Raw genomic sequence first — 13,659 nt, 5'->3', positions numbered from 1 at the left:
CATTTTTTGTCTTTAATGTCTTTGTCCGTAACGTTGAGAAGCAGGGTGTACGTTCAGAAGTTCATAAAGAAAACTGCTCTTTTTGATTTCTTAAAAACAACAACAACACAAAAAACAGCCCGCCAACGAGCTTTTGTGCTCATTTGTGCTTCGCTTGTGATTTCACCTGGTAGCTGAACAGCCGCCCACTGCAATGCACAAATGATGTTGTCCGTGGGGGGAAAAGTAAAAATAAAAACATAACAGGCTGTACTGTTCGCTCCCTCAGAGGCATTTTTGGATCAAAGCTTTGGCTAAACTGTGAATGCATTCGCACACAGGCCTCAGTGTGGATTGGAGTCTGGTAGTCTATCCCGCTGTGGTGCAGCACGCCGTATGTGACATGAAACCGCCTCTGGTCTTCTGTGGTTTTCCTGCAACGTCTCAAACTCAGCGGTGAGTGGGACGTGCTAAGGGATTTTAGTGAAAAGTCAGAGAGGGAGAGATACAGTCTGACAGACCCACGGGATCGTGGTGAGCGGGTAAAAAACTAGCAACATCACCTGCTCGAAACAGGCGTATCTTAATAAACCAATGAATTTAAAAGTTGAACATTTCATGTAAAACCAATGAACTAGCCAAAAATCCAAAGGTTTAAATAAAGAGCGCACTATAACACGAAGAGGAGCGCAGAGGGATGAAGATGGAAAGGCGGCGGCTGAGAGGAGGAGATAAATCACCAAAGAAAGAGCTATTTTGGGGGGCTCTGTTCCACCTCTTGTGCTCACAAAGACACCGAGAGCCTCTCAGTGTCGATCAGGATTATTGGCTGCTGTGGAAGTTCCTGAGGTGTGTACGTGAGCTAGTGTGGGGTTCAAGCAAACACCCACAGGTGTTCATTAGCCGAGGCCCCGAGGCCCTGGACGCTGCCCGCTGAGGCTCTAACTGCTGCGATGGCGAGGTTTAAACACCCGAGTCCCACGGTGATCACACTTATTATGAAGACGGGAGCGAAGCGGCATTCATAAACAAACGCTTAGATGTTGTGGTGAATGGCAACGCCGAAAAGCGGCTTTAAAAATGTGTTCGGTATGTCATCTGTTCGTCACTGGTATAGTTTGGATGTTTTAATTGTGTAACAGAATTGGTGCGGAGGAAAATCACGAGTAGTGACTGGAGCAGTATTTTTCCATGCCCTTAGGTTGGCAAAAATCTGCCTCCTTAGGGAAACGACCACTTTCCCTTTGGCAACCAAGCTGTTATCTGGCACGTCTGCTGACATAAGAAGAGCTTCTGTGAGGATGATTTTATGTCTTATTTTGTGAGCGTTAGGTGATGGAGAATATTTTGAAAGATCTGAGCTGTTTGAACTGTCGGTCCCCAGCAGAGCAGTTTTTAACATCATAGTTAGAAACCTGCTGGGTTACTTACAGGAGCTGTGCTACTTGTGTTACTCCTGTACAATTACAGCCACTGGACTATTCATTTACAACTTTTGAATACTAGACCCTAAAAGTGAAATTACAGTTCCTTCCACTACAGTCAGGATCTGGAATTAAATAAAAATAATTTGTTTTTAGTGCTCCGAATCATCACGGGGACAAAAAGCTAGTGCTCATCACACATTTGCATAGATTTCTATGTAAAAGTTAGATCACGCCTCAGTCACACTAGACTAAATATAGGACGGCAACTTCCTTGTGACTAGGACAGAAATGGTGGTGTGTTTAATTTCTTTTGCATACGACAACAACAACAAAAAGTTTCACAGGTCCAGTATGCATCAGTCCTCTTTGCAACTGCTTTTGACTGCTAGACCAGAACACCCATCGAGAGGTGGGAGGCAACCTGTGGGGTCCTGCCTGCAATCACATTGAAGATCTACAAATAACTGCAGAATAATTTATAAACAGCCAGATTACCAACATGCTGCAATCAATCTGAGGCAGTCGACACTGATGAGCACAACTTATATTCCTATATAAATGCACGGTTGACAAGTGCCTATGTCAGACTGACTCCGTTTTATTCCTGTTTTACTCATGGCCATTGATCAGTAGTTGTTGATCATCAATGGTTACGTTCCCCTGGCCGTAACATCAATGGTCATGAGATTTTGTTCCTTCAGTGGGCTGGTTTCAGTCATTATGCAAATGTACTGTTTATAAGATTGGGGGAAACCTGCAGTCAGCTGAGACTGAAGAAGTCACTTGGATGAGTGACGAAACGTTTCTCCCACTGAAAACGCTACGTCCAGATGAACAGAATCAACTTTTGGAGAACACAGCAGTCATTTTCAGACATTCATTCACTCAGTCCAAAAGTCTGCTTGCTGCTAATCTCAGTAGCGTTGGGCTCTTTCTCTGTCCAGAGATCTGCAGATGCAGGTCAAGGAGGGGCAGCCAACAGATGAGGCCTCCACAGGAAAGCAGAGGCTTACTTTGACATGTAGGAATCTACTGCACGCTGAGTGCAAGCGGGGCTTTAATTCAGGCACATTAAAGTAGCAGTTATTCGTTTGTATTCTTTAAAATTTAATGTCTGCAACAGGAAGTTGTGAAACTTTAAATACTGTGAATATCCATTTTACATTGTTGTTAACGTAGCGATTACAAGAAGTTCGAGTACTGAACTCGTTTAGTTTATAATTCTATAAACGTTCAATCAACACGCAGATCTCTCCAGGTCCAAAAACTCAGTGAGAGAAAGATAAAATCTTATGACTGTGTCCTCTTTCAGCTAGCTGTCAAGTGTAGCGTTAAATCCACAAGATACACAAATTAGACACAATTTTTCAAGTACTTTTATTTTAATTTACAATACAAACAAATAGAAATCATTTGGCAGCCAAACCATGACTGAAATGGGGGCAAATAGGGAAAATAAAATTAAAACGCAACTGATCAGAACAGCTTATTTATTATTTGTGATTAATCAACATTACTTGAGTGCGGTTCCAAAACCAAAGTACTGATAAAGATAGCTATAAGACCTTCGAGAGCTGGATTTGGCTTACATTTGTATGAGATTCAGTGAATAGAGACAGAAGCGTGTACTTGGTTATGGAGCTATGGTGAACACTGAGCAGCCACGGGGGAGGCTGGCGTTAAAAAAAGCACTCTGTACTGCCGCCCAGCCTCAGTTAGGTCATCACCGAGCTGAGCTAACGTCACAGGCTGGACGAGAAGCCTTAAAGTGGAATAAAAATTAAAAGTAAAAAGCTAAGAGGGTGAAGCTATGACCCCTCTGAGGTTCACTCAGCAGCAGTTTGACCTTAGCTGATCTTACATTCACATTGACTAGAATAAATGGTCTTGTTTATGAAATGTTTTCACACAGTCATAACGTGCATAATAGCGACGATCAGCGAGTGAATAAGCCTCGATTAAAAGACAGCTCCTCATCCTTCATTTACGGAATATTCAGTAGATCAATTTTAGAAAGCAGTACGATTTTATAAATAACAGCAGAACAAAATATAAGGAACAAAACCATGATGACCTCTCCTTATCCACGTGCTCGGTTCCTGTACAGCCTATGGCAGGGACTGTGTTTGCAGAAGAAACACTAGGATCCAAACATGATAAAAGCAACATGTGGTGTATCGCTAACTGTGTGTGTGTGTGTGTGTGGACGAGCACATCCAGGCTTATTGGGACTGTGTGGAGTGTTGGGTGCACTGCAGGTCAAACTCAGCGTGCACTCTGACGTCTCTTTGGTTGTGGCTTCATGCAAAACTTGCAGCTTTGGAAATGTAGCCTCCTTCAAAAGGCACACATTATCTTCTGTCAGTATAACCACAGCTTAAAAAAAATTATCCAAGGGTTCAAAAATATATCTTTGTTGTAAACAGAGTTTCCATTCATTCCCGCGTTCTTAGATGTGAGCGTTATTCTCCAGAAGCGTGGCAACGTCTCATCGTGGTTTTGATGCTCTTTTGAGTCCTCAGAGTTTTTTTATGTGGTGGGTGAGCGCATTCGCCCTTCACTCATAGTCCTCTCCTGCCGTGGCGGCCTCCAGAGCAGCGAGAGCCTCTGCCACCATCGAGTCCGTGATGCTCTGCACCTCCTGCTCCTCGTCCTCGCTCTTCGACACCGAGATCCCGCTCTCCATCGTGGAGACGTCGGGAGTCTTTGTCAGCGTGAGCTCGTCCCTCGTGCCCCCTGAGGACAAGCTGGTGTTGCTGGTTTGGATGTCCACTGACAAGACGCTGCCCTCATCCCCCGTGTCACACAGGTACTCCGGGGTCCCTCCCACACCCTCGTCTATCTCGTCTGCTGAAAGCTCTGGGCTGCTGAGCCGGTGCTCGGAGCTGGTCCATCCGTTACTCGTCGCTTGGCTCCTCTGGATCTCGTAATTCTCTACGCTGGGGTACACGGGCACCTGGCTCAGACCTTTTTCCTGCGTCATCCATTGCTGCCCCACCCCTTGTGGCTGGATGATGTAGAGCCCTCCCTCTGTCGGTGGTATACTCCCCTGACGGTGCAGTCTTTGGTTGACATGGTTGTTGTCAACTTCTAGTTTTAGTGTGCTCTCATTGGACTTGCTGTAAGCCATGTTATGAAAGCCATGCTTCTGCTTGGCCTCACCATATAGGTCTCTGTTTGGGGCCCCGCCCGGGCGGCGATGGGGCTGGTAGAGCGAGCTGCCTGTCGAGTCGCTCTTCCTCATGTCCACTGGAGCTGAGGGGTCGTAGACGTAGCTGTGAGAGAGCAAGACCAGAAAAGTCACTGCTAGAGTTACAATGGTCATAGACTGCTCAAAAAAATATAACTACAACTTGATCACGAGGGTAAAGAACATGCTCAGGTAAAGTTCAGGGGTATCAGTCTTTATTGTTAGGAAGGAGAAACCACTTCACCTGTAAATCGCTTTTCAGAGGAAACAAGACAACCCCCAAAAGCGATCAGCACATCAATATGTATGACTGCAGGGAGGTTCGCTTTGTCTTAATGCTATGGAGGCTATACAGTCAGGCGCGGAGAGCTGGACATGACCGCAGAAGGGCATCAAACCCATCAGCAGGACCAGTGTCTGCTCCTTTGTGTAAACAGGAGCAGGAGGAGCACTGACAGAGCCTTTCTGACCAAACAGACTCCACGAGGGAGGCGTGAAGTCCCCTTTAATAGGATGTATGCTCAGATTAGCACGATACAGCTCAACTGCTTCCCCCAACCCAGTCATGCTGGGTTATGCTGCAGGCGGCATCACGTTCGCCACGGCATCTCCAGACTCTTTCACTTCTGTGCTTGGTGTGAACCTGCTGTCGTCTGTGGAGAGCGCAGCAACCACACCTACCTGTTCAAAGCCAATCAGTCAGTTGGAAGAAAGTTGGCTTAACAGGAGTGTTGAGGGAAGCAACATGGCCTGTTTTGGACATGTCAGGGAATTAATAACACAAAGCTAATAAATATGCTAATAATAATTTCACATTAAAAATCAATAATAATGTCTAATATTTTTTTATTTAATTATTAAGGTTAGGAGCACAGGTGAAAGGATGGAAGTACTGCCTAGTCAATCAACCATTTTGAAGCCTGACAGATGAAGGCTGATGGTAAACTTGAACCAGTGTAAACAGTACAGTATCTCGCTCTGACACGAAGTGCTGTAGAAGTATTAAATATAACTTTGTACTTAGGAACAGTACTTGCGTGTACTTTAGTGAGCTACACTTTGCCGCTGGGTTTTAAATTGCTAATGTGACAAAGTAAGTGTTTTAAAGAGGTCACTGTGGGCTACAGACACATGTGAGAGACATCTTTTGTAAACCTTCAACGACTAGATGTAGTGAAAACACACCCCACAGTATTTAAAATGCAAGCTCACATTCAGTGTCATTTTAACTTCTTATTTAAGCACAGATGACTTCTGACTGCTACATACTGAAGATGAATTTCAAACTGCTAGAAGAGCGACTCCTCGGTTTTAGCCTGCGGATCACCATGGTGACAGACGAAAGGGCTTTCAGTCAGTCTGACGGGGCTCCTCGGGTCAGATGCGCCGACGGCCACATACTGTACACTGACAACGACAAGGGTACTTTATTGTGCGGCCGCTGCACATTTTCAAATGCAACGTGATGTCCGGGGCGTGCATGCTCTCGATGTTTACAGAGGCTGCCTAGAGCCTCAGCGGCGGTAAGTTCTGCACTGCTCATGTAAATGTCAGATATATTATGCAGAGCGTTGTAGGAAGGAAATGTGCACAGGCCTGACTGCACTCCTCTTTTGGGTTTAAAATGTTTAGTACTCCCTTTTACTTCCAGATGTTGGTTTATGAGAGGCGAACAGTGGAAGACACACAGATGTTTAGTCTTTCTGTTTGACTGTAAGCTTAAAAGCTAACCTTAGCATAAAAGAAGTGTTTCTTATACAATTAGCTTCCATTCAAATAACACATCAGGCTGAAAAGTAAAATAAAGAAATTGTTTTAGGAGAAATAATGTTGGCTTTCTAACGGTTAGCTCAGCCGGAGGATGCTACTTTAAGGTCTGTTTGTTCAGTACGAAGGTGAAGTCACAAGGCAATTAGCCTAGCTTAGCTTAAAAAGCAAAACCTAAGTTAAATAGTCAATCCGGTTGTTCAGTCTGACGTCACTAGCCGTGTCTGGGCCTAAACTTGCTGCAGGTCCATATATCAAACGATCACTATGGCATTACTGAGAGTTGAAAAACTGTCTAAAGTCTTTCATCTTTAATAAAATGATCAGCGTTCTGCTCTACCAGGTGTAACAATTGAGTTTAACTTCCAGGCATCCATGAAAACGGAATTTATGACATTTAACGGAGTTATAAGTTAGCAGGAAGTTAGCTCGCTAGCTTCTATCTAAATACAATATAGCATGTCCTGACTGCGGGGTTTTGGAAACAAATTAAAACGTACAGCTCTGTTATCACTTCCAGCATAAATGAAGACAGAAAACTAAACAGCAGTGACGTTTGTAGGGTTACTGAAGTTGGGCTAGCTGGTATATAATGATGTGCTACGTGACCGCTAGCGACACAGCTATGTTAGCATAATATAAACAAGCTAACTTTTTTTCCCACTCGATAAAAGTTAATGTGAGTGTTCTCGGTGGTCAGAAACAAATGTAATCGCATGGCAGGATGCTGTAAAAGGACCAAACTTCAGCCAGGAGAACAACTGAGATAATCCATCCACAATACGAGGTTAGTCATTCATATACTGCTGCATGGGCTGGGCTGTAGTTACATCCTAAGGTTTTAAAAACTGAGCTTAAATAAATGATTAGCGGTAATCCGAGGGAGGTCAACAGTGATCACTGACTGTTTTAGGAGCTTTTTGAGATTAAATAGAAGAAAATACAAAACATTAAACATGTTAACAACACAAAAGCCATATTAAACGCAGAAGTAGGATTCGTCACGTCATCAATTAACGACCCGATTACGCCAACTTCAGAGAGAAGAGTAAACAAATTCCTCACAAATCAACGCTGTCGCTTTAAATTAAGTATAAAGTAAATTAAATTTAACTATAATCAAATGGGGTTTTTTTTTTGCTAATGCTAGATTTTACAAGATGCTAACTGTTAGCTAACTTCTTATATGCAAGGAAATGTATTATTGTGAATTTTATACCAAGTACATACAAATAAAGTCAAGTGTTTTAGAAAAAGGTGCTCAATTGGCTCTTTGGGGCGAGTGATACCGAGTTAAACAGTGGCATTGTGACAAATCAATTTAACAAACGTCTGTTTTCAATCAGAATAATAAAATGCCATGAAAAGTAACACCGACACATTACATCGCCCTCATGTGTCGCTGCCTCATTTGATGTTTTTGTTGAACATTTGCTCTCACCTACTTTGCTATCCCTGCTGTGAAATGACTTTCCCTGTGTATATCGCAGTGACACGTGTGGCCAGAGATTCGTTGATGTCGTCCCAATTCCTCAAAAGATGCTAGAGGTCAGCAAAGGTCTGAGACTAATTAAAGCTCATTTATGGCACAGTAAGTATCCCCTCGCGGACATAACGACAACCTGATACCTCCACTTTGAAGGATGTTCTTACAAGGACACGAGGCAAAGTAGTAAAAGCAGTACAAGTAAAAGACGGCTTGCTCTCACGCTCACGCCTCGACAGGTATTACAAGTGTTGGCGAGGGTGGGGGGTTTGCGGTGGGGATGGCATAACAGTCTGTCAGACATCGCCTGCTGCGAGCAGCTTGTGTTTTTCACGCCCATATTTTCTTCATTTCATGTGTTTTTTCCTCCACCCTGCCAGCCTCCATCTTTCACCTCTCCAGGAGCTCCTGTTCCAAAACAACCTCCTCCTCGCGTCTCCTTCAGCGTCACCGTTGTGTAGCTGCAGCTCACTAATCTTCTACAGCTTCGCACTTGACTTCTCCTTCATTTCAGCATCTTCCCTCAAGCTTTTCTCACCTCCCGCCTGCTTCGTCTTAAGTTGTCATGTTCACTTGTCTCCGTTTTTTTTTTTTTTTTAATCTAACCCTCCTTTGGCTTCACTCTTCACTGTTCAGTATTCAACATGAGCTCAAGAAGTCCTTAGAATTAAGAAGATAACTTTCAAACGTGCAGATCGATTAAATTGCAGCATTCTGTCTTCCCTCCCAGTACGCAGACACACAAACACAAAGCCACCTGCCTACGCGGTTACAGTCACACACACGTGCGCTCACCCACTGACTTAAGCACCTCTCTCTCACCCTGCATCATTTCCTTCTCCCCTCTCAGTGGAAAGCTGAGAAAATGAATGTTTTCCATTTCTTTTGCTCCTGGGCAGCACCGCTGCCAAGGTGAAATTTGAGGTGTACTTTCAGAAAAGTGAGAGATGCACAGGGCGTTTTACTACAGAAAAAAAATATAATTCATAAAGCTGGATAAAAAGACTTGCGGGGGACGACGACAGGACGCCTATCACCAGAGAGCAAAACTAAATAAATGACACACTGCTCAAACTTTCTGGTTTTGGTCTTTTGCTGGAGTGGACGGCCAAAAAAAAAAAAAAAAAAAAAAAAAAAAAAAAAGAGGCAACATATTCTTTGCATACATGTTGCTCAAGTTGATTCTTCAGAGCGCTCGCTTTAGAGCCGATGACGATCATTCACAGGCAGTTCAGTGATTAGACACGTGCACAAGCACAATACTACTTTCCCTCATGTGCTACAGAAATTAAAACTGATTGCATCTGTTCTGAAATACAATGGTGCAGAGGTGCCTATAGATTTTATGCCAGTGAAACCATTAGAGCTGTGATGAACATCCTAATCTTTTCAATGTGAGGCACTTTGTCCTCTTAAGTCAGGGGTGTCAACCTCAAATACACAGTGGGCCAAAATTCAAAACTGGAACAAAGTCGCGGGCTAATGTTAATATTTATTGAAATATATTTATTCCTCCAGATATGAGAATGAATCTTTTCTTATGGACTCAAACAAGTTTTGCTGAAAAACTGAATATGGAACAAGCAAAGCTTAATACTAAACAATATATATATTAGCTGTATAATACCAGTAGGCCAGCTCTAATAGTAATTTGTTATGGCTTTGCGGGCCAAATGTAATTAGGCTGCGGGCCAAATTTGGCCCGCGGGCCAGAGTTTGACACCTATGTCTTAAGTGGATGAGAACTTCCACCTTGCACTGTGAAGTTCAAAGGAAATACTCCAGCGAAGGGTTCGCAAAGCGTGCACGCCCAAGATACCCCGATCAAAGATTTCTCCATTCATGCCGACTCCATCCACCACAATAAGTCAGACTTGTTTGTGATTGTTCCTCTTAGATTTGATGAACCACTCCTACTGCTGATCCAGTAATCTAAAGGCCCAGCCATGCCAGCCCCCCTCCCCAATCCTGTTAATCCCAGAAATGTGACACTCCAGACAATTACAGAGGAATGCGTGCTTGTCACAAGCATTCACATATGTATCTTTTGACATGGGAAAGAAAAAAAAACAAAAAAAAAAAAAAACAGCTGTGTAGTGGGATTATGACTCTGGTATGTGAATAGCTGTGTGCACATTTATTAATCTGCAATCAAGGCCTTGTTTCTCTGCCCTATTCTGTCTCCTCGATCGCCTCACAAAGCACAGTGATGTCGAGCCCTGACAACGATGTCGTGTAGGCTTTAATGACTAGGCAGCCCGGCAAAAAATAAATTAAAAAAAATACAGTAACATGGAGGTGAAGGCTATCGGCATATTGACTCACAGTTTGTACTAAGTATCCACATGGGGCTCGCAAAGCAAACGTATTATAAATAGGCCTCTCACTATCGGCATGAAACAGACAAGAAATCATTAAGTGGCCAAGAAGACATTAGAAGTGGCACTGACGAGTGACATTGGGAAATCAACAGTTAGAGGTTGTTATTGAGGAGCTGTTTAGAGGTATATGGAGACCCATTAGAGTGAGTAAAAAATTAATACTGTATTTTTGGACCATAAGGCGCAATAAGTGAAACAAAACAGTCAGATAAGTCAAACTTTACTCAACTCATTCTTCTTGCTTCCTCCACTTCCCTACCATTGATTCATTAATGTTGAATTCTCTCGCAGCTGCTCTATTCCCATGTTGTTGCAGTATATTAATGACTAACCTCGTATTGTGGATGGATTATCTCAGTTGTTCTCCTGACTGAAGTTTGGTCCATTTACAGCATCTTGCCATGCAATTGCATTTGTCTCCAACCATCAGGAAACCTCACATTAACTTTTGTCGAGTGGAAAGAAGTTAGCGTTCATCCTCCAGCTTCACTGTGTTTATGTTATGCTAACATAGCTGTGTCGCTAGCGATCACGTAGGACATCATTATATACCAGCTAGGCCAACTTCAGTAACCCTACAAACGTCACTGCTTAGTTTTCTGTCTTCATTTATGTTGGAAATGATAGCAGAGCTGTACATTTTAATTTTTTCAGAAATCTCTCAGTCAGAACATGCTATATCATGTTTAGGTGGAAGCTAGCGAGCTAACTTCCTGCTAACTTCTAACTCCGTTGAACTGAATAAATTCTGTTTTCATAGATGCCTGGATGTTAAACTTAATTGTTACACCTGGTAAAGCAGCAACACTGATCATTTTATTACAGATGAAATAATTTAGACCGTTTTAACTCTTTAACAGTGTTCGTTTGACTTTGGGACCTGAAGCGGATGGAGTTTTGGACCCAGATTACTCAGTGAGGCTCCTGACTACGGTAGCCGTAATGCTCTGACAATTTATCAAGCGGTGCAGCTTCGTAGCTTAGCAAGCTTACTAAAACAGTTTTTGACAGATTTTTGATTGCCGTGTATCAAGTAAAATTGGTTAAAGGTCAGTAAACACAACCAGAATTCATACATAAGGCACACCGGATTATTAGGCGCACTGTCGATTTTTGAGAAAATTAAAGGATTTTAAGTGTGCCTTATAGTGCGGAAAATACGGTATATCATATATGTGGGGGTTATTTTCTTAGCTGTTCTGCAAGAAAAGATCAGGCAATCCCCGTTCAGCTAGTGGTTACACCAAGACAGAGTGAGAAAAAAAGTGGGAGACAATTATCTGAGTGAGCATTTTATATAGCTATAAATACAGCTAAAAGTCACAGCGTGATTAACTTGTAAATAGTGATTTTTTTTTAAGTGATACTACAGTTGTGAAACCTGACTTTATAACCCCTGATGAAAACCTTGAACATTTCCAAGAATCAACCCTTTTAATAAACGGAAACAATCAGCTTTAAGATAAAATGCACCCACTGGAAAACCCTGTGCCAACACCAAACTGTCTAAAATAACATTTTGGCCTATTCCAAAATCAAAACTCCTCTTTTTACTTTAGTCAAATCATCTTTTTGGGAAGAAAAAGAAATTCCTACTTGTATGAAAGTCTTTTAGTTTTGTAGCGCATGACACTACTTATAAACCCTTAGCAAACTCAAAGTGACCCAACAGGTAAATATGGAAGTGGTGTGACATCTTTATATGGTTTTCTTGTAATTCTTTACACACACACCCTTCCTGGTAGAGCAACCCTTCCTCTTTCTCTTCCCTCCTCCCTCCTCCTTTTCTCCGTAACAAGAGTTCTTGAGGGAGTTCTTGATTACTGTGGGGTTTTACTGAGCATCAGTGTTGTGACAATATACAAAAAGGACGATGACTGCGTAAGACGGAGAAGTGGCGCACAAAGAAAAGAACAGAAACACAACAAGAGGAAACACTTCTCACCTTTTAATCATCCGGCAGCATTGGCACCCCATTTGGCTAGCTGTGTCGTGGAGCTGCAGAGAGACATGAACAAAGTTATCAAAGTTTAATCACACAGACACCCTTCAACTAAACTGAGCACGCAAACTCTCAGGTGTCAAAACATGCACATATCGTTTTCACCGCAAGGAAAGGTTGCAGTTTACTATACTGAACACACACACACACACACACACACACACACACACACACACACACACACACACACACTGCTGTGGATCGGACTGTTTACCACCTCTGACATACCGATGGGTTTAGGAACCAGAGCTTTTTCAGGGCTCTCCTGAAGATTTCACCCCGTTTTTTTGCTCTGCCCTTGCTTTTGGATGCTATTAGAACATCGGCATGAAAACTCTGTCTGCCTGAAGTGCCGATAGAGATGTTATTGCCATTCATCACTGTTGTGTGAGTATGTTGTACCCATGTGCAGGATGAGAGTGACCTTTTCTCTCCTGGTGGTATGTTTCTTCAGGCTTTGGCATTTCATTGCCTGGATAAATAATTAATCACCGAGTCTTGAACGGGCTTGTCTGAACGCGAAGGAGAGAGGCAGAGATCGAGGGAGGTAGAGGACAAGGGCGAGAAAAAGGAAAGGCTGCGTGGCCACCTGAGAAAACAACTTCTCTTCCTAACCTTACCTCTCTGACCTTGCTGCGCTTTATTTTTGGTTCTAGCTGACTCCTTCGATCAGAATAAGCTCCACGAGTGTAATGTGGTGACAGAAATTATAGGGTGACACTGGCGCAGAGACACATTGTCAACAAGGAATTAATTATAGGGGATAATGTCTTTGTCATTGCTGAAGAGAAAATTGTACACCATATCATGATGTTAGGGAGTAGCATAAAAACACTGCTGGACTTCATTTAAACGATCTGTCTGGTGTTATAAATAGCAGGCGACAGGCTGGAGACCTGTCCGGGGTCTCCCCCGCCTCCCTATGATAGCTGGGATAGACTCTAGCGCCATCCCGGGACCCTGAATTGGATAAGTGGAAGAGAATGGATGGATGTTCCTGTTCAGCTTGGAAAACAGTAATTTTTGTAAACAGAAAAAAAAGATAAATAATTTAACATGTACAGTAGATGCAGTTCATATAATTGGACTTGGATGGAGGTAAACTTAAATGAGTTGGTGGGATTCAGCTAAATAAGTTGGAAGTAGGCCTCATTGAAGCAACCACTTGATCCACTTTTACTGCTGTGATGGCAGCAATTCAAGGTTCCTGTTCTCAGCATTACTATGCGATAACATAGTATAACATAACATGATTACTCATCAACTCCAGGGATATCATTATTCATTATGTATTCAACGCCAAAACATTCTGCTATTCTTAGAGGAAACATCCCTGAACGGGAAACCATAAAAAGATGTGGCATGAGGTCACCTGGCTAGGAGTTAGGCCCAGACTGGCAATTGTTTCTGACCTCAAAGTCTATCGT

At 42.8% G+C, this 13,659-nt stretch overlaps 1 protein-coding gene across 4 annotated transcripts in view; it reads right to left on the bottom strand.

The window, feature by feature from the left end:
* Window positions 1-2,768: 2,768 nt before the first annotated feature.
* Window positions 2,769-13,659, bottom strand: part of LOC146675000 (uncharacterized) — a 28,705-nt gene continuing 17,814 nt past the window's right edge. For all 4 annotated transcript variants that reach the window (XM_085399758.1, XM_085399757.1, XM_085399752.1 and 1 more), the window contains 2 exons: window positions 12,176-12,228; window positions 2,769-4,681 (listed from right to left, as the gene is read on the bottom strand). In XM_085399758.1, the coding sequence (XP_085255884.1) occupies window positions 3,964-4,681; window positions 12,176-12,207 (750 nt within the window). In that variant the 5' untranslated portion in view covers window positions 12,208-12,228 and the 3' untranslated portion in view covers window positions 2,769-3,963. The remainder of the gene's footprint in view (window positions 4,682-12,175; window positions 12,229-13,659) is intronic.

This window comes from Rhamphochromis longiceps, linkage group LG3, assembly GCF_057381845.1.
Source record: "Rhamphochromis longiceps isolate RC_006_pf linkage group LG3, R_longiceps_female_GT1.1, whole genome shotgun sequence".
NCBI lineage: Eukaryota > Metazoa > Chordata > Actinopteri > Cichliformes > Cichlidae > Rhamphochromis > Rhamphochromis longiceps.
The sequence above is the reverse complement of the archived record's forward strand: the minus strand, read 5'-3'. Positions and strand labels throughout refer to the sequence as shown.